Source organism: Pipistrellus kuhlii, unplaced genomic scaffold, assembly GCF_014108245.1.
Source record: "Pipistrellus kuhlii isolate mPipKuh1 unplaced genomic scaffold, mPipKuh1.p scaffold_m20_p_25, whole genome shotgun sequence".
In the NCBI taxonomy this organism is placed as follows: Eukaryota; Metazoa; Chordata; class Mammalia; order Chiroptera; family Vespertilionidae; genus Pipistrellus; species Pipistrellus kuhlii.
This window is the reverse complement of record NW_023425524.1, coordinates 8516727-8542392: the sequence shown is the minus strand read 5'-3', so window position 1 is coordinate 8542392 and position 25666 is coordinate 8516727. Positions and strand designations below refer to the sequence as shown.

Below are 25666 nucleotides of genomic sequence, written 5' to 3'. Positions count from 1 at the left end.
CAATCATCTGGCGGGGGGGAGGTTGTGACTCAGAAGGTAGCGAGAAACAGGAGCGACCCCAGGAGAGACCCGAGGACAGGTCGGTCCTATACTTTCAGGTGGAGACTGATAATCCAGGCCCCAGTCCTGGCAGGAGGTGAATATGAAACAGAGGGAAAAGAGAATGAAATACCTTTTTCCTGCTGCTCGCACTGGCTGGCAGAGACGCTGCGGTATGTGGTGGTCACAGTGTGCGCATCTCATGGGAGACAATCCCGAGGCTACAGTCCGCAACTGCCCTTCTCCTGCAGCCCTACTAGGTGCTCAGGGAATAGAACAAGCCCAGCTGAGGACAGCTCTGATGTATGAGAGCTGAGGTGTGACTCACCCCGAGTCCCCAGCAAGATGGGGCTGACGCTGAAGGCTGCCGCCCTCTCTGGCTCCCCTCCCCCTCCCTGCCTCCCTCACACACACACACACACATGCTCTTCCCAGTCCCCTGGGTCCCACATCCCAATAAACCTCTCGCACAGCAACCCTCGCTTCAGGATCTGCTTGTGGAGAAACGGCAGGTCACCCAGCGCGCCTGTAGTGTGCGTGTTCTAGAAGGTTCTGTTCCTTCTCAGCACACGCGTGCACGGGCAAAGGAGGGCGGCCCAGAGCGAGGGCCCCGTCTTGGGCATCTCGCCTGTGGCTTGCGGCAGCGTGACCCCTAACGGCCGTGTATGTTCCTGCAGGAGTCCGGGCTCTGTGTCCCACAGGTTCTTTTGCAGAGGGTGAGAATACCTGCCTGGCAGATGCGGGGGTAAGTGAGATGCCAGGTGCCCGGTGCCCACCCGCAGAGCCCGCATCGGCATGTGGAGGGTGCTCTTAGGCGAGCGGTGACCCCAGGCCCGCAGGGGAGCCGCAGCCTCTGCAGCCGGGTCCGCCCCGCCTGCGGGTCTCCGTGCTGCCAGGGACAGCAAGCAGAAGTGCCACAGCTGCGTGACAGAAGGGTCCCCCGCTCGGAAGAAGGCCCCTGAGGGCCGTGGCTGGGTCTTTACGAGCCACGCAGCGCAGCAGCCGGATACGGGGCGTCTCCACCAGCCAGTGCGAGCAGCGGGCGCGATTTCCTTCTCTTCCCCCCAAGGTTTCGCCTGCCGGGATGGAGCCTGGACGATCCGTCTCCGCATGAAAATGCAGGACCGTCCTGTTCTCACGTCTCTCCCAGGCTCGCTCCTGTTGCTCGTTACCATCCGAATCACACCCTCGCTAGACAAATGGGCTGGAACCTCCAACCCTCAGAGCCCACAGATGACATGGGGGCAGCAGGGAGGCGGGAGGAGGCGGGAAGCAGGATGGAGCATCCGGAAATAATGACATGATAGGGCGAACGGAAGCTCTCTTTGCACGCACATTTGGAGATTTCCCCATGCCACTTCTTTATCTGGATCCCACCGGTTTGGCTCAGTGGATAGAGCGTCAGCCTGCGGACTGAAAGGTCCCAGGTTCGATTCCGGTCAAGGGCATGTACCTTGGTTGCAGGCACATCCTCAAAAGGAGATGTGCAGGAGGCAGCTGATCGGTGATTCTCTCTCATCGATGTTTCTAACTCTCTATCCCTCTCTCTTCCTCTCTCTGTAAAAAAATGTAATAAAATATATTTAAAAAATAAAAAATATCTTGATCCCTCGGGGAAATGTCAATGAGGTTCTGTTCAATATGCTTTTCTACTGGTTCCCGTTAGGAACCCTTTGCCCTCCAAATATCCCAACGCTTTACTTACTCTCTAGTCTAAGGCCATTCTCTCCCCATCGCAAAACGTTTCCTCTAACCCCAACAAAACTCGTTGGTTTCGCTTTCGTGAGGTATAACTGACATAGAAGCAACTGTGCACATTGAAGTAGACAACTCCATGGGTTTGGTCATATGTGTACACCTGTGTCTATGTACCCATGACCAGGTGATGGGCACGCCCATTCTCCCCATGCCCCTTTGTGGCTGGGCTCTTCCTCTCACGGCCATTTCTAGCCGACGGCTCTGCTTTCTGTCATCATAGATTAGTTTGCAGTGCCTATGATTTAAAATAAATGAAATCATAGACTACATAGGCAGTCTTCTGTTTTTTTGTGGGGGAGTCTGGGTTTTTTCACTCACTATCATTATCTGAGGTTTATCCATGCCGTTGCATATACCAACAATTCAAACGCCCTCAGTCGCATTCCATAGTACGCATGCACCACATTTTGTTCATCCATTATCAGTTGTGGGCCCTTGAGTTGTTGCCAGTTTTTGGTTATTATGAGTAAAACTAGAGGCCTGGTGTACGACATTCATGCACGCAGGGGATGGGGGGTTGGGGGGGACAGGGGGTGGTCCTTCAGCCTGGCATGCACTCTTTCACAGCCTGAATTCCCTAGGATAAGGTGACCAGATGTCCTGCTTTGGGTGGGACAGTCTCCATTTTTAACAATTTGTCTTGTGTCCCACGGCGTTTTAAAAAAGTCCTGATTTTTTGAAAGATTCTTTTAAATCTTTTGGACTTTTTTAAAACGCCGCGGGACACGGGACAAACTGTTAAAAATCGGGACTGTCCCGCCAAAAGCGGGACGTCTGGTCACCTTACTAGGGGGATGTCCGACTGTGGACTGTGGCTTAGGCCAGGTCAGACATCCTTAGCGCTGCCTTGGAGGGGAGCCACTGCTCCTGCCAGCCATGAGCCCAGCTTCTGGCTGAGCAGCACTCCACTGACCACCAGGCGTCAGCTCCTGCATTCAGTGTCTGCCCCCTGGTGGTCAGTGTGAGTCATAGCAACTGGGTGTCTTAACATTCGGTTGATTTGCATATTAGCCTTTTAAATAGGATTGCTATGAACATTCATGCACAAGAGTTTGTGGGAACATGCCTTCATTTCTCTTCGGAAAAAACCTAAGTGAGGAGGGCTGGATGGTAGGGCAGTGAAAACTGATTTCTACTGCTTCCAGTATGACTTATTTTTAAAGGCTTACTTCACAATCTAATTAAAGTATAGCCTTCCCTTCTCCTTGATTTATGCGCTTGCTCCAAAACAAAGTAAACATAGTTCTCAAAGAACAAAATGAAGACGTACAAGCCTATGGCGCCTCGACGTTGTGCCATTGCATCTGCAGGCCACTGTCCACCAGGGCTGCACAGACCTGACCTCGTAAAGGGGCCCCCAGAAGCCACATGGCCAGGTGGCAAGCACGCCCTCAGCGATGGGCGGGGAAACTGTGTCCCTGCTCTCTGGAGCTCTGTGGTAAGTGGTGCCCAAACAGGACAGAGTTCATCACATTCTTCCTGGCCTCCTGGGAGGGCTGTTTGAGGACACGGAGGCAGCTACGGCTCAGCGCAGGGAGAAAGCAAAGAAAGACTTTTCCAATGTTTTGTTTCTGATGCTGCTAGACTTGTTTTGAAATGTGTGCAAAATAAAAAATCTAAAACGAGAGAGAGAGAGAGGAGAGAGATAACAAGTAAGAAAAGAGGAAGGTCAGAGGAGGGGAAATAATGGCACAAAATTCTTAAGAGTCCACATTTCAGGTAAGTAACTTTCTTATCCCTCCTCCCCTCCCCCCATTTTTTTAAGCAAAGACATAGAGGAATCATTGCTTGGATTTTTTTTTTTTTTTTTTACTATTTGTAATACTTTATTTTTTTAATTTCTTTATTAATTATGGTGTCATATAATTATTCTCATCCCCCATTCCCATCCCAAACCCCTCCTCACGCATGCCCACCCCTTGTTGTCCATGACCACTGGTTAGGCTCATATGCATGCACACAAGTCCTTTGGTTGATCTCTCCCCTTTGCCCCCACCCTCCTCTACCTTCCTGGGGGAGCCTGTTTGAGCCTTAACGCCGCCACCCCATCCCCCTTTAGCAAAGGGGGAGTCGTAGAATGAGCAGATTGTGATTTTGAAGTCCCAGGTGCTCAGGACGCAGACTTGTTGTGTTTAATTTACGAGCTCCCGTAGCAATAGTAACGCACTGAACTTGACTTTTTCTCCTGAACGTGTAAAAAAACCGCTAGTGATGTTTAAATTTACTGCCGCTCGCTTTAGCAACACCTTGCTTCCCTCCCCCTAACTAAAGCAAGATCTAGGCGCCATCCATCAATTCCCCTCACAGATCCAGCTTAAAGGAAAGGGAGGCCATGCAGGCTGTAAGCCCACGGCACATCCAGGAGGCTGCGGTGGGCGATCAGGGCCTCTGAGAAGCTTAAAGGGGAACGACATCCGGTTGTATTTTCTCCAGCTTTGGTGCAAAGGCGAAAATAATGAACGCTCACGTCGTAAAGTTTCAAATGATAAGAGGCCCTCCGATATATCAAGAGGCCTGAGGATTCGGTTACACGTGCCAACGGCAGAGACCACGGAAGCACGGGATGAAGATGGAGGTGAGCGAGGGAGGGACCGAGGCAGCCGCCTGAGCTCCAGCAGGGCAGGCCGCCCAAACGGATGGGAAGTGTTTTCGGTAACGCGTGGCACTGACTCTCGGTGAGATGGCCAGCTGGGGGCTACGGTGCCCGGCTGCCTGGTCAAACACCAGCCTGCGTGCTGCTCTGAAGGCATTTTGGGGGGTGACTCACATTTAGGCCAATAGGCTCTGAGGAAGCACATCAGCCTCCACTATGTAAAAGGAAAGCGTTCACCTCAGGTAACATTGGGCAAAGTCCTTACATTGCCTTTGGGTGGGTGGGTGGGTGGGTGGATGGATAAATGGATGGATGGATGGATGGATGGATGGATGGATGGATGGATGGATGGATAAATGGATGGATAAATGGATGGATGGATAGATGGATGGATGGATAAATGGATGGATAAATGGATGGATAAATGGATGGATGGATAAATGGATGGATGGATGGATGGATGGATGGATGGATAAATGGATGGATGGATGGATGGATGGGTGGATGGATGGATAAATGGATGGATGGATGGATGGATGGATGGATGGATGGATGGATGGATGGATAAATGGATGGATGGATGGATGGATGGATGGATGGATGGATAAATGGATGGATGGATGGATGGATGGATGGATGGATGGATGGGGATATATTACCTTAGTTCCTCAGGAGGGGGAGGGGAGGAAGCCTGCCCTCAGCCTCAGAGTGGTGGCCTGGGTGGTGGGGTGGGGACTCCTCCCCCCTGCCCAAGCCAGGCTGTCAGGGGTGTGGGAGACTCTGCCTTCAGAGAGGAGCTTAGCTTTTCTGTAACACAGGGGCTCCTCCGGGGCCACGGAAAGTCTCCCGGCAGACCCGGCAGGCTCTGAGAGGCATTCAACCAGCATTCACTGCGTTCCGGCCCCGTTCTGGGAGCTGAGGATGCGAGGATGGAATGAGACGGACAAGTGCCTCTTCCCCCGGATCTTACGTGCTGGAAGGGGAGCCGGCAACAAGGAGGCAAGTGACCGAGGTGATTGCTGATCATCGCAGGTGCCGGGAAGTCACCTTTAGCCTCCAGGCAACCTGAGGCCTCGGGGAGGGCGGTGCTGGGAGCCTGTGTCCTGAGCATCCCTGTTGCTTCTGTCCAGCAGGTGGACTAGCGCTCTCTGATGGCAGTGGCTGCTGCTTGCTATCCTCAGTGTCTCATGTCATGTCTGTAATGCAGTATGGGCTTGCCAAATGCTGGGGGGAGGAGGAAAGGGGAGGAGGAAGAAAGAAAGGGAAGAAGGGAGAGAGGGAGGGAGGGAGGGAGGGAGGGAGAAAGAGCAGGAGGGAGGGATGGAGGGAGGGAGGGATGAACAGCCAGCTTGCTGGATGGATAGATGGGTGGGTGGGTGGATGGGTGGGTGGATGGATGGATAAATGGATGGATGGATGGATGGATGGATGGATGGATGGATGGACTGATGGATGAATAGGTGTGTGGATGGATGGATGGATGGATGGATGGATGGATGGATGGATGGATGGATAAATGGATGGATGGATGGATGGATGGATGGATGGATGGATCGATGGATGGATAAATGGATGGATAAATGGATGAATGGATGGATGGATGGATGGATGGATCGATAAATAGATGATGGATGGATGGATGGATGGATGGATAGATGGATGAATAAATAGATGTGTGGATGGATGTGTGGGTGGATGGATGGATGGATGGATGGATGGATGGATAAATGGATGGATGGATGGATGGATGGATGGGGATATATTGCCAATATCTTATGCTGGGTTTCTATAGAAGCATCTCAGGGAAAAGATGAGAGTGCTAGCAGGTTTAATTAGGAGGTAATTCCAGCAAGCATGGGAGGGGAGTGGGAAAATGAGACAGGAAGGGAAAGATGCCACCAGAGGGGGTGGCATGGAGCTGATGTGGGCAAGTGAGGCTCAATCCTACTTATGAAATCTGGGACACATGGTGGACATTGTCTCAGTGTTATCCCAACCAAGGGCCAATGAAGCTGGAGGTACTTTCCCCCAACCCCGGCAGCCTCATTTGGGACCTGCCCCCAAGAGGACCACATCCCTGGCACCCTGGCTGCCCTACCTGTGAGCCCAGGGGACTCCGGCAGCCAGAGAAAACCCTGAGCAATCGAGCAATACAGGGCTGAGTCCTGGAGCAAGAGGCTTTGCTCAGAGAATCATAGGGGCCTGGGTGACCTGCTGCAGCCACCTCCATCCACCTGGAGAATTCCAGGGGGACCTGCAGACCGCGCTGTGAGAGGGGCTGTGGAGCAGCAGGGGGGAGTGCGGCGGGGGGGAGGGCAGGTTCTGGGAACAGCCTGGACTCGGGCCAGGGCAGACTTTCAGCCTCACAGGCAATCCTTGGCCCTCTTCCACTCCCTCTCAATTCCAACCTGACGCTCGGAGCCCCTCAAGGGTGGAAACAAGGACTTGTTTTGGAGTTTAAACACTTGTAAGCGGTGCGAGTGCGTACAGGGGCTTAACGCTGTTTGCTGGGTGTTTTATCCCCAGAAGGTGCCTCTGAAAGGCTGGGCAGTCAGGTCAGACAGGAGGAGTCTGCTTTCTCCACCAACGCCACCTTGCCACGTCAGGGTGAGCGCCAAAGAGCCCGAGATGATGATAAGTGGAAATTTGAGAAAAACGACCCACACTTATGTATTTTTGAAGCGCCCAGGAGACTGGAAATAAATGGCGGGAATGGCTGATACGCTTGCTGTTGATCCAAAGTGGCTTGTCTGGTGCTGACCCCACCCTTCTCGCCACAGGTGCCCAGAGAGCTTTTCTCTCTCAGCCTCGGCCAGGCCCCTTCTGTCCTCTGCTGGGGTTTAAAAGGACAAACGGGACTCTTCAGGCTCTGGGTGTGGAGGATGCCAAGAAAATGAGACAGGCCATTGTTTCCAGGCCCCTAAGACCCAGTTTCCCGAATTCCAGTGTCCGCCACCAACTGCAGCCCCGTGCTGAGAGAAGCGTCGCATCGCAGTTCTATGCTCTGGCGGTTTTGCAGGAGCTGCAAAGTGAGGAGAGTATCCGAAGGAGTGTCCTGCGGAATCTGTGCTGCACTCAACAAGGAGAAGGGTTCCTTTCGCTTTTCATGAATCAGAATGGTTTTTGTCAGGAATCCTGGTAGCTCGCAATAAGGACAACTCGGAGGCTACGCAGTCAGCGTAGACGTTTCCGAGCACAATCCATGCGGGTGCTGCTCAGTGTTCGTTCTTGGAGCATTTCGCCCTGTGAGCAGCAGGGCTGGCCTCAGTTTGCAAGCACGGCTGATTTGTTCCTGCATCGTTCATTCACTGAGCTGGTCCGATACACCAGGCGTGATCTAAGAGTGTGTGTATGTGTGTGCGTGGGGGAGGAGGGACAGTTACACACTGCTCCCATCCTCATGAGATCTATACCTTGGGAACCAGGTAGAAGCAAAGGAAAACCCATGATTTCCATTTTATTTTATTTTATTTTTTAAAATATATTTTATTGATTTTTTTTACAGAGAGGAAGACAAAGGGATAGAGAGTTAGAAACATCGATGAGAGAGAAACACCGACCAGCTGCCTCCTGCATGCCCTCCCCTGGGGATGTGCCTGCAACCAGGGTACATGCCCTTGACCGGAATCGAACCCGGGACCTTCCAGTCCGCAGGCCGACGCTCTATCCACTGAGCTAAAGCGGTTTCAGCTGATTTCCATTTTAGAGGCGAGAGGACGAGAGCCCCGCCTTCAGGGACACGTTGGAGCATAAACAGCCGAGCCTTCGACTCGTCCCCTCACGCCTCGGTTCTACCCACTCCCAGCCGAAGCCTCACCACCGTGCTCCCTGCAATCCTCCTCCCTGCCCCCAGCCAGGAGCCGCCTTCTGCCTCGGCTGCCAGACAACCCAGGGACGGGATCTGCGTTTTCATCAACAACGTGACTCCTCAGCCAGCACTCACCGGCCCCACAGAACGCAATACATCTTTAGTTCCCATAATGTCTTCCACATGACTCTCCCCGCAAATGCTTTACATACTTCACCGAGACAGCCGCGGAATTAAAATAATAAATCAACGCGGGGACGGAACCCACAGAGGTCTGTTCGAGGGAGGAAAAGGCAGGTTTTCGGCGAGGCGGGGAGGAAGATGGAGAGCCCGCCACCCCCATGGTGCTCGCCCTGCAGCTCAAGCTCCTCTCTGGGCTTTAACTCCTTCCTGGGTCTGCCGTCTCAGGCAGCACCACGTGGCCCGCCTCTCACACAGCCTCGTGAGAGGCGACGGGGCACTTCCATGTTGATAAGAATCTCCATTTCCGCCTACACCGGTTTGGCTCAGTGGATAGAGCGTCGGCATGCGGACTGAAAGGTCCCGGGTTCGATTGCGGTCAAGGGCATGTACATGGGTTGCGAGCACATCCCCGGTAGGGGTGTGCAGGAAGTAGCTGGTCGATGTTTCTCTCTCATCGACGTTTCTAGCTCTCTATCCCTCTCTCTTCCTCTCTGTAAAAAGTCAATAAAATATATATTTTTTAAATTTTTAAAAAAAGAATCTCCATTTCCCAGCGATGCCTCTGCCACGCTGCACTGTGTTGCTATCTCCCCAGAGTGTCCTGGAGCTGGGAGAGTCATTTAAACCTCGAGCATGGAGCTTGGACTGAGTGAAAGAGGATGGGCACCCCTCCAAGAACTGGAGTGGAGAGCAATCCAGAGACAGAGCTGCCCGTCTCCCTGTTTGCCTGAGGCTCATCCATTCATTCATTCACTCATTCATTCAATTAACGAATACTCTGAAGACCGTAGGCCTGACATGCAGACACGGGACAGTTGTCCCATTAAACGGGAGGGCGGAGAAGGATGCCGATAAGTGGAGGGCAGAGGGACAGAAAGAATGAAGCCCAGGGGGTGTGGGTGGTCCTGGCACTTGTTGAGGGAAAGCATGGAGGTCCGGGTACCCAGAGCAGAACAAACAAGAGGGAGAGAGGGAGCGGAGAGAGCAGTCTGTAGAGAAAGCCTTGCGTGTCACTGAAAACCCGTTAGCTTCCCCTCTGAGTAACAGAGGAAGCGATCCTATCTAATAAAGAGCAAATATGCTAATTGACCGTCACTCCATCACAAAGATGGCTGCACCCACAGCTGAGACCATGCTCCCATAGGAGCCTTGACGAGCAATCAACAGGGACCTGATGCTATGCCCTCCCCCAACCCGTGGGGCTTGACAGGGGACCTCAGGCCACACCCCCCACCCGGCAGGACTTGATAGGGGACCTCAAGGTGCACTTCCTGTCCTGGTGCTGGGCTAGGGGGCCTCAGGCTGCTCCCCCTGCCTCAGCACCAGTCTATAATAATAAAAGGGGAATATGCTAATTAGACCAGATGTCCTTCCAGATGTCATTCCAGACCTCCTTCCAGACGAAGACAGGGCCAGAGGGAAGCCGGTGCTGGGAGCCAGGGGAAGGACAGCCTATTCTTCACGAATTTCGGGCATCGGGCCTCTAGTATTTCAGTAACTAGAGACATGAGGCCAATGAGGAGGAGCTGGCCCAGCGTCCTCCCTGCAGCTTCCGTGGCTGCTGAGCCTCCCTGGGTCTGCTTCGCCAACCTCGTGCCATGATCATGTGATCGCCACCACCACAACCTGGAGGGTGGCGGCAGGAGGACATGGGCGCCGAGATTCATTCCACGGACGTCTCTTCGGCCAAAATCAGAGAGACAATGGCTGCCCCCTGGGGGCTTACCCTCTGGTCCACCGGCTCCCATGGCCGGGCTCAGATAGCTGCTCCTCACGGAATGGCTACTGACCGTGTTTCCACATCTAAACAACGGGATCGTCAGAGATGGGAGGGTGTGGGATTTAAAGTTTAAATTTCTGTAAAAAGCTCAGAGTAGTGTAGGAAACCCTCGACAAAGATAGGCCATTGCTGCTACGTGAGCAAGTACTGAAGGAAGGACATGAGCTATCGAGGCATGGCACTAGGTGGAGGAAGCAGAGCCTGGGACCCACATTTTAAGAATCCCTAGTAGAGCCGAAACCGGTGTTGCTCAGTGGATAGAGCATCAGTCTGCAGACGGAACAGTCCCAGATTTGAGTCTGGTCAAGGGCATGTGCCTTGGTTGTGGGCACATCCCCAGTAGGGGGTGTGCAGGAGGCAGCTGGTGGATGTTTCTCTCTCATCGATGTTTCTAGCTCTCTATCCCTCTCTTTTCCTCTCTGTAAAAAAAATAATAATAATAATAATAATAATAATAATAAAATATATTTTAAAATTAAAAATTAAAAAATGTAAAAAAAGAATCCCTAGTAGATAGACTGTATCCGCTCTCCACCCATCTTCTCCGCCAACCACCGGTCACTCCGTGCTCTGTCTGAATGGACGCCATGCCACCTCACTCCCGCTCTCCAGCCCCCCCTTCAAACCCAGAGGCATTAGAAAACGAGGGGCATGTTTCCCCCTTTCGCTTCTCTTTCACTCTCTGCTCTGGTTCATACCCCGGGTCAGTGTCATGGCTGAGTTCCAGCTCCCTGCTCCTGAGTCACCACCACGCCAGGTGGTAGCAGAATGCTTAGGTGCTCCTCCCTTTTCCCTTGCTGTCCTCCTGGCCCTGTGAGGGTTTTTCCAGGGCATAAAGCTACAAAAGGAAGCCTTGCAAGAGGTTTAGAACTGCACAGACAGCCCAAGAGGGAGGGCAGAGTTTCTCTCCGTGTGGGTCACTACCGTTTCCCACCACCAGGGGCGCCTGGCTCTTTCTAGCCGAGGCTCTCAGGGTCCTGGAGGCAGGGTGCTGATCTGCCACAGCGGCCCCAGGTGTCTTGAGGCCCCGCACCAAGTGAACACGCTGCAAAGGCAGGCCTGACACGTCCTCCACTCAAGAGACGCCGATGAGAATTCGTGGATTTCCCACGGACAGCAGATCCCCTCCTTCTTACAAGAAGCCTGTCTTCACATCCGCTATGGGACTTAGATTAAGGTGAGCAGGCGTCCCGCTTTTGGCGGGACAGTCCCGATTTTTAACAATTTGTCCCGCGTCCCACGGCGTTTTTAAAAAGTCCCCATTTTTGGAAAGAATGCACGACAAGCTAGGGAACGGCGGGAGAACGGGAAGGGAATAGACGGTTTTCGGCGGCCATGTGGCTATTTAGCCAGGATATGAGTTTTATGTTGTTTTTGTTAACTTTATAATGTTAAACTTTAATCATAACAAATAACTGTTGAGAACTGGTTATCGAGAACTGCTTATCAACATTATCGCATTGTTGACCAGTTGTTAGAATTCACTCAAATGAGAAATATGCTAAAGAATAAAATAATACTATACAAAATTTTTTAATTTATTATATTTATAAATTGTACTTAGGTTGAAATTTTTTAAAAATGTATTACAATACTATTTTTGCGTTCTATAAATCTTTGTTGCTCCATATAGACCAAATTTTTAATCAAGAACACCCCCCCCCCCCCCCCCCCCCCCCCCCCCCCCTAGTGAATGGTGTCCCTCCCGCTTTACCAATGCTAAAATCTGGTCACCTTAACTTAGATGGACTTGGCACAGAGCTCTCACCTTGGATTTAACCCTCCACAGTCCTGGGAAGGAGGCGTGGTGTCGCCATTCAGTAGGAGAAACTGAGGCTCAGAGGGGCGCAGTGACGCCTGGCGACAGCAGGCTCCAGATTCCACGCCAGGCCGCCCGCCTTTCCCTTGGCGTTGCCCAGTGCCCTCTTCCCTACCCCCACCCACATCACCAAGAAGACATTCAAAGCGTCACGAAGAACGAAACCTCTCAGCCTTGGGGAGACCTGTCGGGAACCCCTGCTCCTTCGGGCTCACTCTGCCTGCACACCCCCACCCCGAGGCAGGAACTGGGTTTCCAGCCGCGGCTCGCGGTGCAAACGACTCCCAGATGTTGTGAGCTGACTGCCAACACCCAACCGGCCTCAGGCGGACAAAGGGCTTGTTTAATCGGAAAATGCCCCATTTCACACACACCCTGCGGCAGTGGGAGGTGGGGAGGGGCTGCGGGCACTGGCCATTTTCTCTGGGACAGATCTCCAGCCAGGGTGGCATGGCCGGCCATGAATGCCACTCTGTTAGGGTCTGCACAGCCCCAAAGCGAAGCGTCCTGGGGGCTGTGGGGCTCGGTTCTCTAGCTGGAGAGTTTGAGAATTTGTTTCTTTTCAACATAAAGGATAATAGTGCAGACACTGAATTAGGCCACTTTTCCTTCAGCTCTACTGCTGTCTCTCATAAGCAGTCAAGTGTTTACCTCCTCTTTATCCTAGATAATAAAACCCTAATATGCAAATCGACCAAATAACAGAATGACGGGCGGAACAACCGGTTGCTATGATGCATTCTGACCACCAGGGGCAGACGCTCAATGCAGGAGTTGCCTCCTGTGTTGAGGATCTGCTCCCCACCCTCCAGAGCACATGTGTCAAACACAAGGCCCGCGGGCCAAATCCGTCCTGCCAGGCCTTGCAATGTGGCCCGCACCTTGCTGTCATCACTGCACTCCACTGCGTTTCCATCACAATGACAGTTTATGACTGTTCAGTAAACCATTCGGCCCGCGATTTAGGCTGGATTTTAGATTTTGGCCCCTTCTCTGATTGAGTTCGACACCCCTACTCCAGAGGGAGGTGACCGGCTGGCCCCGCAGTTAGACATTCCCTGAGGGGGTCCCATTTTGCAAGAGTGCATAGGCTGGGCTGAGGGACCCGCCCACCTTGTGCACAAATTTTGTGCACCAGGCCTCTAGTTTAAAATATATTTTTATTGATTTCAGAGAGGAAGGCAGAAGGAAAGAGAGAGAGAGAGAAATAGCAATGAGAGAGAATCATGGATCAGCTGCCTCCTGCATGCCCCCTACTGTGGAATTGAGCCCACAACCTGGGCATGTGCCCTGACTAGGAATCAAACCGAGACCTCTTGGTTCACAGGACGACTCTCAACCACTGAGCCGGGCAAAGATTTACCTCTTTGTTCCACAAACACCTGAGACTTCCTGGGGGCCCTTATAATCCGATGGCACCAAACACACATGTGCCTCTCGGTGTGTGCCTTCCGCACTGTGTCTGACCTGCATTCCAGCAAAACTATGCTCCTATGGTAACTATGATTCCTGCTGAAACCGGTTTGGCTCAGTGGATAGACCGTCGGCCTGCGGACTGAAAGGTCCCAGGTTCGATTCCGGTCAAGGGCATCTACCTTAGTTGTGGGCACATTCCCAGTAGGAGGTGTGCTGGAGGCAGCTGATCAATGTCTCTCTCTCATCGATGTTTCTAACTCTCTATCCCTCTCCCTGCCTCTCTGTAAAAAGTCAATAAAAAAAAATATATATATATATATATATATTATATATATATATATATATATATTATTATTATTTTTTTTTTTTAAACTAAGACTCCTAAACGCTCACCTCACCAATGCACAGGAGAAAGGGGCCCTTGTTTTCCGAGAAGCCCAGGGAGCCTTTTCCAGGAAGAGGGAAGGTGTGACCTGCCAGACATAAACAAGCAGGAGCCCAGAGGGCAGGGGCTGGCCTCCTGCTCGGGCCTTCAAAGCTCACGCCGAGGCTGCCTGGCCACCAGAGAAGGGGCATGGGCGGTGGTGTAACTGGAGCCCAGGCTGCACCTTTGAAAGGGGCATCCGGCTGGAGGGATGGGGCCCAGCAGGGGGCACTGGGCCCAGCCAGCAGCGCGGTGGCCACAGGTAAGCCCCACTCGCCGACCCGCTCCTTCCACTGTTGCTCTTGTCCTGATTCTACATGTCGGCCCTGACCACGAGGTCCTGTCGGAGCTCAGGGAAAGCCCCATTTCAGTGGGAGCCTGGAATAGGGAGGGAGCCGGTAGGGGGTAGGGTGTAAGGGGGGGTCAGGGATGGGCAAAGGGAACCACAGACACCAGTCAGAATGGGACGCTGGCACGAGGGAAGGGGCAGGGGCGGTACAATGTGCTTCAGTGACAGTGAAACGAGAAACAGGAAAAACATAATGATTCAGAGAAGTCCCACAGCCTGAGCTCCTAAAAGCTCCCCATTGTGTGTTTTGTAGAGGCGTCATTTCTTCCTCATTGATGTTTCTCTCTCTCTCTCTCCTTCTGTCTTCCTCTCTGAAATTAATAAAAATATATTTAAAACTAGAGGCCTGGTGCACGAAATTTGTGCATGGGGTGGGGGGGACCCAGCCCAGCCTGTGCACTCTCACAATCTGGGGATGTCTAACTGTGGGGCCAGCCCCATCCTCCGATCACCGCCACTGGTCACCTCCCTCTCGGGGGCAGATCATTTATGATAAATGGGGACACGGGGCTAGAAACTGACGTCCATCCTGTAAGACAGGGCGGACACGCTGCCTCTCCCCCCCAGCGACTGGCGGGTAAGAGTCGCACCTGCTCCGCTTCCCGCCTCCGAGGCTGCCGGAGACCAGCCGCGGCGGGCACCGCCTGGACTTCCTCGGGTCCTGATCGTTGGTGTGTTGATAACGGGAAGACGTGAGCGTCCCTGGAGGGAACCGTACCTGATGGAGGGACCGGGACCGAGAGCAGTGCCACACCCTCCGCATCCTTCCTGGACTTACTGCCCTCCTAGCTCAGAACCAAGCTCTCCTGTGTGTGACTCAAGAAGGCCCTCGCTGAACAGATTCTACAAGAAAGGCCTTTGCCGTGACCGGCGGGGCGGGCACCGCTGAGCTGGCTGTGGGCAGGATGAGGAGATGGCGGGTGGGCGGGACCTCCCTGCAGGCACCGCAGCGCGTGGGAACCCGGCACTGAGACGGGTCCCATAGGGGTGAGCGGACCTACGAAAGGGGCTCAGAGGCCAGAGTCAACCCTCTCGGCTCAGCGGAGCTCCTGATCCCAGGACCCTGAGCGGGCCCCGGTTTTACCGCCACCACCACCTCTGGTCTCGGAGGGATGCCCGTCAGGTCCGTCACAGTGCCAGCCATGCCCTCCAGGGGCTCGGAGAAGGCCGCCAGGTAACACAGAAGCCACCGAGAACCAAAGGTGGAAGGGACCGCCAGGGAGAGTGAGATGGACAGGAATATAACGGCATCCCTGAGAGAACGGTGAGTTTGGGACAAAGTCAAGGAGCCGCAGGAGTTGGTGGGAGGGAATAAGGGCCGGCTTGGCAAGTGGGAAGAACAGCAAATGGGTCCCCCAGAGTGAATTTCAGAGCAACTGGTAACGAGGTGAACACCACATTCACCCAGAAACTCCAAACCCAAGGGCAGAGGGATTCTTAATCAACAGCAAAAAAAAAACTGTGTAAAAGATAAAGCCTTTAAGAAGAAAGCACAGAAGAACCCTGTTCTTGAAAAACAGAAAGAGAGGAAGAGGCAGATGTGCTGAGTAACATGACGGACCATGTAATGAGCAAAAGGACCACGAATCGAGCATATGAAAGGCACTGAGTCTTCTGAATGAACCCAAACCTACAGAAACAGGTTTTAGAGGCATTTATTTACACTAAAAATGTAGAGAGTTAACACACACACACACACACACACACACACACACACACACACACAAAAAAACCATTGGTACTCAAAAATGCCCTTAAATAATTTCACTTGAAAATTTGACTTGAATTTGATAAAAAGCATTTGTGTGTGTGAGAGAAATCTTTAGGCTTTTTATATATAAGTTCATGTCAACTGTGATTACTTCACTTTGGATGCCTTTTATTTCCTTATCTTGCCTGATTGGTCTGGCTAAAACTTCCTTGGGAAATAGAAGTGGAAAATGCACACATCCCTACTTGTTCCCTGACCATGTCTTAGACTCCTCCTTTCATACTCAGAGGAGCCTTCAAGGCATCTATAATAATAAAAGCGTATTATACAAATTTAAAAAAAAGTAAATAAAAGGCAATGGTCTTACAGAGGTTGTGACCAAAACCTAACAACTGGAAGCAAACACCATCCCACTCAGAAGTTGCCTCGTGCATGAGCTCCAACCATGGGCCAGGCCAGGGAGCAGCCTGCAACCGAGGTACGATTTGGTGTCTGCAAACGGAACCGAAGCCACACGTGCTTCTCGGCTCCACAGCGGGGCAGGGTCCTACGCGTCCCCACACGGACTCGACTCTTCGAAGCGCATGTGCGAGTTGGCAGTTCTCACCATTTTCCAAACCCTGAAGATTCAAAGCCTCCAGAGGCTCATTCACTCCGTGATTTACAACAACAACAACGCGAATTGAATGCTTATTTGGGAAAGAACATCAATGCGATGAGATCATCTGAAAGGCATCTTGCCTTGTGGACCAGGGTTCAAGGCAATGCTGTGCACAACCCGGAATCTGTCCGCTGCTCTTCACATAAAAATAAGGTACCTTGACCTACCGCTTCCTGTCTTTAAAGGCTGGGCACATAATGAAATCTTTATGCAAAATTAACCGTCAACAAATGGGAAAACAAAACTGCATCGCACCTACGTCATGCACCACTTCAGATGGATGTGGGACCCAGGCAAAGGACATCCCCTCGTTTGAAAAGTTCAAAGGCAGCACAATCGTTAACCAACCTGATGACCAGTTGGGTCAACATCCTTGTTGGATTACTATTCACATTTTTAGTGTTCTTTTTACTATGCCAGTGTTACTATATTCCCCCCCCCAAAAAAAAAAAAAACAAAAAAATAACGTCTTTTTCCTATAACTGAGCACAGTAATCCTGAGGCAAAGGTCTTTTACCAATATGTTGAGATTTAGAGACATAAAGAAATTCAGGAAGGGGGAGGAATTCTGGGGAGAGAAGCAAGAGACAAGCAATTTGCTGCGGATTGTCCTGTGCAGGAAATACCTGTTCTCCCTAAACACTGCCTGCCGGGAGCCTCACCCGCCACTTCTCCTGCTTCAGATCCTCCTCCGGGGTCTGTCAGTCAACACAGTGGGAACAAAAGCTGTGGGTAAACTCTGACCCGATGGCTCTTCACAGTCAAAGAACTTCAGGTTAGGAGGTGCGCTGGAGATCAACGCCCAGCCAAGCACTGACCGTTCGCCCGCAGCGAGGCCAAAGCAAGCTGGATCTCCCCCAGGGACGGGACCTCGCTCTCCCCAGGGCAGTTTGCCTGGAGAGCAAGTTCGCCTGCGTTCTGACCTGGGAGTTATCTCCCTGCCATCACCAGGGGTTACCCAGCCTCTGCCCACACGGCCGGCTGGCCGGCCCGGTGATCTGCAGAACCAACCACATCTCTCTGACGCACCAGCCCGGGGCAGCTGAGGACTCTTCTCCACATGGAGCCCGCCAGGAGATGGCTTCCGGGTTCCTCCACACTCCAGCCACCTCCCCTCTGACGGCTCCGACGGCCTGCCCAGGTCCCAGTCCTCTGTGCAGTGGCGTTTCCTCATACTCCGTTCCACCTCTCTATTCCCTCCCCGAACGGCACAGACGTGACCTCCCAGAGAGCGTGTGCAAAGGTCCCACCAACACAGGAACCCATGTCCACACAGAGCTAGCACGCGGGGGCTGCACATACATGTTTCCTGTTACTTCCCACGCCTTCAAGTTGGCCCGATGGTGCATAGGACAGTAAACATGACCTCAAAGCCAGTCTTCCAACAAGCCCACCTGCTGCCTTTCCTGCATCTTAACCCCGGGGATCAGCCTTCCAACCCTCCTCCCGCCCCTTGAGCCAGGTCCTCTGAGCTTTCGATGTTACCATCCATGGGGGGAAGGAGAAAAGCCATCCAGCATGGCTCTACAGACATGCTAGCGACATCCATTCTGAGCTAACATCTGAGAATGTTGGTAATGAGATGCTGGTAATGAGAAAAGCCATCCAGCATGGCTCCGCAGACATGCTAGTGACATGTATGTTGGTAATGAGATGCTGGTAACGAGAAAAGCCATCCAGCATGGCTCCGCAGACATGCTAGTGACATCCATTCTGAGCTAGCACTGTACACCACACGTGTCTCAACCTTCAGAGCAGCCCTCCTCGCTTGACACACGAGGAAACTGAGGCAGGCCTGGACCTGGAGCGCAAGGGGTCATCTGGTTCTGCATTTATTTCAATGACGGGATCTTAGAAATCTGAGGCAGGACACGTTTGCTCCGGGCAAGTTCCAAGCAACAAGTAAAGAAGGCGCCACAGAGAGGGGGAAACAGCAGAGGAACCGGTTTCTGTCCTGAGCTTTGCTGCGAATGAACCCCCAAGCTCACGCCTCGGGCCCCCGCTGTCCTCATTCCTAAGATCGGGGGACTGAGGTCAGACGGCCCTGCCGTGCCCGCCTCCCAGCTGTCCCCCGTCTGCGGCCCTGTCGCCACCGAGCTGCTAAAATTAGGCAGAGGACGTGGCTGGCATGCCTTTCTCTTTTAGTGTTCCTCGTGTCTTCAGTGTCTAAGATTAGCCCTCGTGTCTTCGGTTTCTAAGATTAGCTGGGCGGTGTTTGGTAACTACCAGCGGGTCCCTCAAGCAGGACGAAAACTGCCGTCTATACACTGTCCGAGCTTAAGCAGCTCCTTCTGGGATGAGAAGATGAATCTGGCCCCGCCAGCCACAGGGCGGCACCCACGAAGGCCCTCACCCCACGCGATAGCACCCTGACAGCCTGCCACGTGTTCTCAGAACCGCGGTTCTCAGCACCCGGGGGGCAGGTGCGATGGGGAAGGTGTCATAGGGATGCAGCGAGCAGAGGCCAGGGGGCTGCTACTCACCCTCCGACGCCCAGGATGGTCCCCACAACCCAGAGGGATCTGGCCCGAGCTGCCCATGGTGCTGAGGCAGAGAGTCCCGTCTTAAAGGGTGAGGTCAGAGAATGGCCCCAAACTCTCCCTAGTGTTTTATTTTTAACTAGAGGCCCAGTGCACAGATTTGTGCACTGGCGGGGTCCCTCAGCCTGGCCTGCACCCTCTCCCAATCCGGGACCCCTTGGGGGATGTCAGACTGCCGGTCTCAGCCTCGGGATGTAGCAGTGCAGGAAGCGGTAGGCAAGCAGGGAGGAGCCTGAGCTGGGACCAGGCTCTGCTTTCATTCACCCCGGCCCCTCCACGCCTGCTGCTGTGGTGGCGGAGGTGGGAGAGGTTCCCACCACTGCACCTGTGCTCACCAGCTGTGAGCCCGGCTTCTGGCTGAGCGGCGCTCCCACTGTGGGAGCAAACTGACCACCAGGGGGCAGCTCCTGCATGGAGCATCTGCCCCCTGGTGGTCAGTGCATGTCATAGCAACCGGTCGACCGGTTGTTCGATCATTCAGTGCTTAGGCTTTTATATAATATAGATATATTTTATAGATTTTTAGAGAGAGGGTAAGGGAGAAAGAGAGCGAGTGAAACGTTGATGTGAGAGTAAAACGTCAGGTTATCTGATTGGCTGCCTCATGCACGCCCCCTGCAGGAGATCAAGCCCACCACCCCGCGTTGTGCCCCGGCCGGGAATCAAACAGCGACCTTTCAGAGCATGAGACGCCCAACCTCCTGAGCCGCACCAGCCAGGGCTCTTCCTAGTGTTTTATCGGAACTGGCCCACGCGAGAGGCCAACCAGACGGACGGGCTGACCGGAGAGAACCGAGGCTCCGGAAGCCTCTCTCTTACCTTGCGAAGAAGGAGGCGGCCACGGAGGTGCCCGTGGAGGGCTCGGGGGCCACGCAGGAGCCCTGGGAGGCGGGGGCGCCGGCGGCCGACGGCTTGTCTGCATTGTAGCGATTCAGAGCCGCTTCGGACAGGCCCTCCCGGCCAGTCTCCGTCATCAGCTGGGAGATCTGAGGAGGAAGTGGACACGGAGCTCATTACCGGGGCTCGGCATGCACCCTGACCGCTCCCTGCCAGCATGGGGGGCGGGGGAGGGGGGAGCACTCCTGCCCATCACACAGCCCACACAGCTCTCAGGCCTCCTACAAGGCCACTCTCCGGCATCTCAGCCCGGATGCCTCCGCACTTGCGATCAAAATAATGGGATAAAATCACCCGCTGACACGGTGCATCTCCATTATGTCCGTCTCCCCTGCCACTGGAGGGGAGAGTGTGAGCCATTATCCGCTCTGTCTGCAGCCCAAGGCCAGGCCAGTGTCATCGGCCAGTGCCCGCTAGTGTCTTACCAGGAGTGCCAACAATGCTCAGGTGACCAGATTTTTACATTGGTAAAGCGGGAGGGACACCATTGACCTGGGGTGGGGGTTCTTGATTAAAAATTTGGTCTAGATGGAGCAACAAAAATTTTTACAGAACGCAAAAATAGTATTGTAATATTTTATTTTTTTAAATTTCAACATAAGTACAATTTACAAATATAATAAGTACCGTATTTTTCGGACCATAAGACGCACTTTTTTTCCCCCAGAAGTGGGGGGAAAACGTCCCTGTGTCTTATGGTCCAAATATAGCCTACACATATACTTTAAAAAAAAAGTTTTTTTACTTGCCCGGCTCTGTGTGGTCTCTGTGTGCTTGCCCGGCTCTAAAATGGTTCTAAATGCTGCTGTTTACTTTACAGGGTTGATTACATGTGTTTATGACTGTGATGTTGGGTTTTAATGCACATAAAATATTTTAGGACACTATTTGTTTCAGAATCTTTTTTTCTTCATTTCCCTTCTCTAAAAACTGGTGCGTCTTATGGTCAGGAGCATCTTATGGTCCAAAAAATACGGTAAATAAAAATTATGTATAGTCGTAAGTGTCACTTTCAAGGCCGGTGCTAGGCTTTTTGCCAGCCACAATAAAATATAAATAATATGAATAGCTGATTTGTAATGACATCACTTGTTTAACGAGCTCACTAGCACGCAGTATGATGTGTATCGTCTGAGACACAGTTACAAAATGTTTTCGTCGTTGCCAACCCCCCAAAATGCCATTGTTCATGAAGTCCAAACAATGGTGGTCGAATTCTAACAACTGATCAACCATGCGAACCTTGATAAGCAGTTCTCGATAATCAGTTCTCAACAATTATTTGTTATAATTAAAGTTTAACATGATAAAAATGAACAGAAATAACATAAAGCTCATATCCTGGCTACATAGCCCCACGGCCGCCCTAAAACCGTCTATTCCCTTCCCGTCCCCCCGCCGTTCCCTAGCTTGTCGTGCATTCTTTCCAAAAATCGGGACTTTTTTAAAACGCCGCGGGACGTGGGACAAATTGCTAAAAATCGGGACTGCCCCGCCAAAAGCAAGATGTCTGCTCACCTTACCCAATGCCCTCCAACGGCCGAGGGGGGCACAGGCACCGTTTTCTTAGGGGAGACGTGAGCCTGCTCATGCCGGGCATGAGGGGTTAAAGCATTGCTTGCTGTTTGTCGCTGTAGGCAGTCGGCACGCAGAGGACTGAAAAGCCCGTAGAAATAGACAAGAGTCGCCATGGACTCCAGTGGGTCCCGGGGAGGGTTTTAGATCCTCCCGTTTTCCTCCCGGGTCATTGAGACAAAGGGCTCCCATCCTATTTGCAATCGCTGCCTTTGTAACAGGAGTTCTGGTCCGTTCTGCCTACATCCACATCGTATGCTATGGAGAACTGTACCCCCGGGGCCATGAGCCGCTTGCATAGAAATTCTACTCCAGAAAACGCTAACCCTGTGACAAGTGTCATAATGACGCAGGCATGTCTAGGGTGCCATTTCGAAAACCCGTTACTTTAAAACTTGGGTCTACCTGTAAAAAGCAAAAATTGTTTTTAAAAAAACAAAGAACAGGGACACTTTAGTTCAAAAGAGAAAGTCTCCAGACAGCCCTGGCCGGTTGCTCAGTGGTTAGAGCATCAGCCTGTGGGCCAGAGAGTTGGGGGTTGGATTCCTGGTCAAGGGCATGCACCTCGGCTGCAGGTTCCCCAGCCCTGGGGAGGCAACCAATTATTATCTCTCTCTCTCACATCGATGTTTCACTCTCCCTCCGCCTCCTCCCCCCACCCCCCTTCCACTCTCTAGAAATTAATGGGGGGGGGGGGGGAATATCCTGGGGTAAAGATTTAAAAAAAAAAAAAAAGCCTCCAGCCAGCTCCAGCTTCTTTTTTTTTATTTTATTTTATTTTATTTTATTTTATTTTATTTTATTTTATTTTATTTTATTGATTTTTACAGAGAGGAAGAGAGAGGGATAGAGAGTTAGAAACATCAATGAGAGAGAAAGATCAATCAGCTGCCTCTTGCACACCCCCCACTGGGGATGTGCCCGAAACCAAGGTCCATGCCCTTGACCGGAATCGAACCTGGGACCTTTCAGTCCGCAAGGCCGAAGCTCTATCCACTGAGCCAAACCGGTTTTGGCTAGCTCCAGCTTCTCAAAGGCTAAGTGGACAATGCTTCTAATTCTAGAAAATGCCAGTGCAATAAAGCGAGGAGGCTGGGGGAGGGGAGGAGGAGGGCGGGCAGTTTCCACTTCGTGACGGAGCCGCCGGGGAGAGGCCCACGTGCTGACCTTTGAACACAAACGCATTTGCACTTTTCATTCCTGGCCGCACGGCCATTACCCTGAGCCCCGCGGACCTGGCTCTTGGCTCTGCTGACACTCACGCGCTCACTCGGAAAGCCTTGGCATTCTGCGGCTGAAACTCTGCCAGCGCACACTCTCTTCTCCCCACTCACTCCGCGCTGCAAGGAACCCCGGCCCACGGGAGAGAGGGCAGAGGGGAGGCAGCGGAGGCCACGGTGCCCGGAGCCCGCCCCGGGCTCAGCAAGGCGCTGCCCAGTGCAGGACCGGCCACCTCTCCCAGGGCAGCCTCCGAGGCCCGCTGCTGCGGGCTCCCCTCCACCGGCTGCCCCTCCCCTCAGGGACCCCTGAAACAACCGGGGGGCTGAAGACACGGCCATCACACCGTCCTCACCCCCAAACAGCCCCGTGTCCGCCGGGGAGCAGCCTCAGGCCTGCCCTGGGCGTGGGGGCCGGAGGAGGAGGAGGAGGAGGAGGCCTGAAGCTGGTCACCCACCAGCTTCTGGAGGAAGCAGACCCTGTGCCACCAGCTGCAGCCCCGTCATACAACACGTATGCTCTCCACGCCGCTCCTTGGGACCAGTTCACGGAAGCAGTGGTGTCTGATACTTTCAAAACACCGTGTCGCAGGGAGAGCGTGCACACGTGTGTTTGCACATGCATGTTTTGTACATTGTATGTGTACATGTTTGGGCATGTGTTGCATGTACATGTGTTTTACAGTGTATGTTTGTGTGTGTGCGTGTGTGCTTTGAACAAATGTGCCCGTGCGTGCATGTTTGCACGTGTGTGTGCTCATATGTGTTTACATGTGTGTGCCTGTGCTTGCGTGTGCTTGTCCATGTGGGCCCTCGGCATGCATGAGAGCCCCAGCTATCGCTCATGTGCACGGAGGCTGCTCTTCACAGACCTCACAGACATAGCCAGATCCGTGTCTCCCACCACGTACACATTTGCTCGCATGGTTCAATATGAGGAACAGCAAATCCGTCCCAAAGAAACAGGAAAACCTTCAGCTTGGCGACGCGCCTGCCCACGGGGTCAAGACAAAAGATGCCTGGCCCAGGTTGCTGCCACATCGCGAACGGCAGTCTGTGAGCCATTGACCTCTCACCCGCGCTGACGGCGGCGCCGAGCCGTCAGCGTCTCCGGGCAGCCACGGTCTCACAGTCCGGGGCCCTGTCTTTTACTGTCACCGACCACCGCCCGCGGCTTCAGGCCCTCCTGGCTGTGCCAACAGAGGGTGCTCAGGAAATATCTCCGTGCACAAACCACCTCGCCATCCTCTCAGAAAAGGTGACCCTCCCTACAGGCATGGGTTCATCTGCGCTGTCGGCTGTCGAGCGCTTAGGACGCCAGGATACACTCTCAAACAGCCCACGTGAGACATAAACCAGGGAAGCGTGTCTGCCAACAGAGAAGATAAAAAACGCATTCCCAAAGCAAAGAGAAAGCCAAGCGCACGGCTCACGCCAGCGCCCCACCTGAGCCACGGGGCGGCTGACGTGCACAGACAGACCCCCACTCCGTGCAGCACCCAGGCCACGTTTTAAACATATGCGGCCTTTTTTTTTTATCTTTATTGTTGAATGTATTACAGATGCCCCCTTTTCTTTCCCCCATTAACCCCTTCTAGCCTGCCCCTGCCCCAGGCCCTCACCACCCTACTGTCTGTGTCCATGGGTGATGAGGACATCACCTATCCTATACAATATATCCTATAGGGCAGGCCTATCCTATACAATAAAAGGCTAATATGCAAATTGTCCCCTCAGGAGTTCCACCTACCAGGTGTTTGACCACCCACTATGTGCTGACCACCCACTATGCGCTGACTACCAGGGGGCGGTGCAGAACGAAGGAAGGCCCTGGCCAGCAGCCAGCAGCTGGGAGAAGGAAGGCCCTGGCCAGCAGCTGAAAAGGCCCCCTTTGGCCTGATCACCAGCCAGGCCTTGAGAATTCTACCCGTGCACAAATTTCGTGCAATGGGCCTCTAATATGGATGTAAGTTCCCCCATTAATCTCTCCACACCCACCCTCTCCTGCTTTCCCTGAGATTCCACAGTCTATTTCATGCTGGTATGTCTCTGGATCTGTTTTTCTCATCAGTTTATTTTGTTCTTTACCTTCCACCTATGAGAGAGGTCATGTGACACTTGTCTGTCTCTGACTGGCTTGTTTCACTTAGCGTAATACTCTCCAGGCCCCTCATGCTGTCTCAGAGGGTGAGAGCTCCTTCTTTTTTGCTGTGTCATAGTGTCCCGAGGGGTAAGTGCATCCCAGCTGTTTTTATCTTCCTATCCGGGTCTTAGCTCTGGCTGCAGGAAGGTGTGGCAATCCCCTCTCAGAGTCACGTACACGCCGGCTCTGATGGCACAGAGCAGGCTCCGCCCCTCACTATCCCCCCTCGCCCAGCTCCCCTCACCCTGGCAGCCTGCACTCTGCACAAAGTGCTCCTGCCTTAGCAAGCACGCACCCGGCGTTAGCTTTGGTACCACTCCTGCTGGGCCAGGAGGCTTCCTGTCTGAGGCAGGCTTATGTTCTCTTCGCTGGCACGGAAACGAAAGAATCGCCCGCTCGAGAGGGGAGCACTGGGAAGTCGGGAAGCCAGACACCCTCCTTTCTGGAGAGCCTGGGCAGGGCAGGGCAGGGCGCCCCGGCTCCTACAGCACTCTGAGCCACATCACACCAAGCAGAGTCACAACGACCCCACGTCACAACGAGCCCTGTCACACCGAGCCACGTCACAACGAGCCCTGTCACACCGAGCCACGTCACACTGAGCCACGTCACAACGAGCCACGTCACACCAAGCCCTGTCACACCGAGCCACGTCACACCGAGCCACGTCACACCAAGCCCTGTCACACCGAGCCACGTCACACCGAGCCCTGTCACACCGAGCCACGTCACACCGAGCCACGTCACACCGAG

General features: G+C 53.1%; 1 protein-coding gene across 1 annotated transcript in view; it reads right to left on the bottom strand.

Moving 5' to 3' along the window:
* Window positions 1-25666, bottom strand: part of KIF26B (kinesin family member 26B) — a 286996-nt gene that overhangs the window by 135450 nt on the left and 125880 nt on the right. Inside the window, exon 4 of the mRNA XM_036453379.2 lies at window positions 19901-20067. Within this exon, the coding sequence (XP_036309272.1) occupies window positions 19901-20067 (167 nt within the window). The remainder of the gene's footprint in view (window positions 1-19900; window positions 20068-25666) is intronic.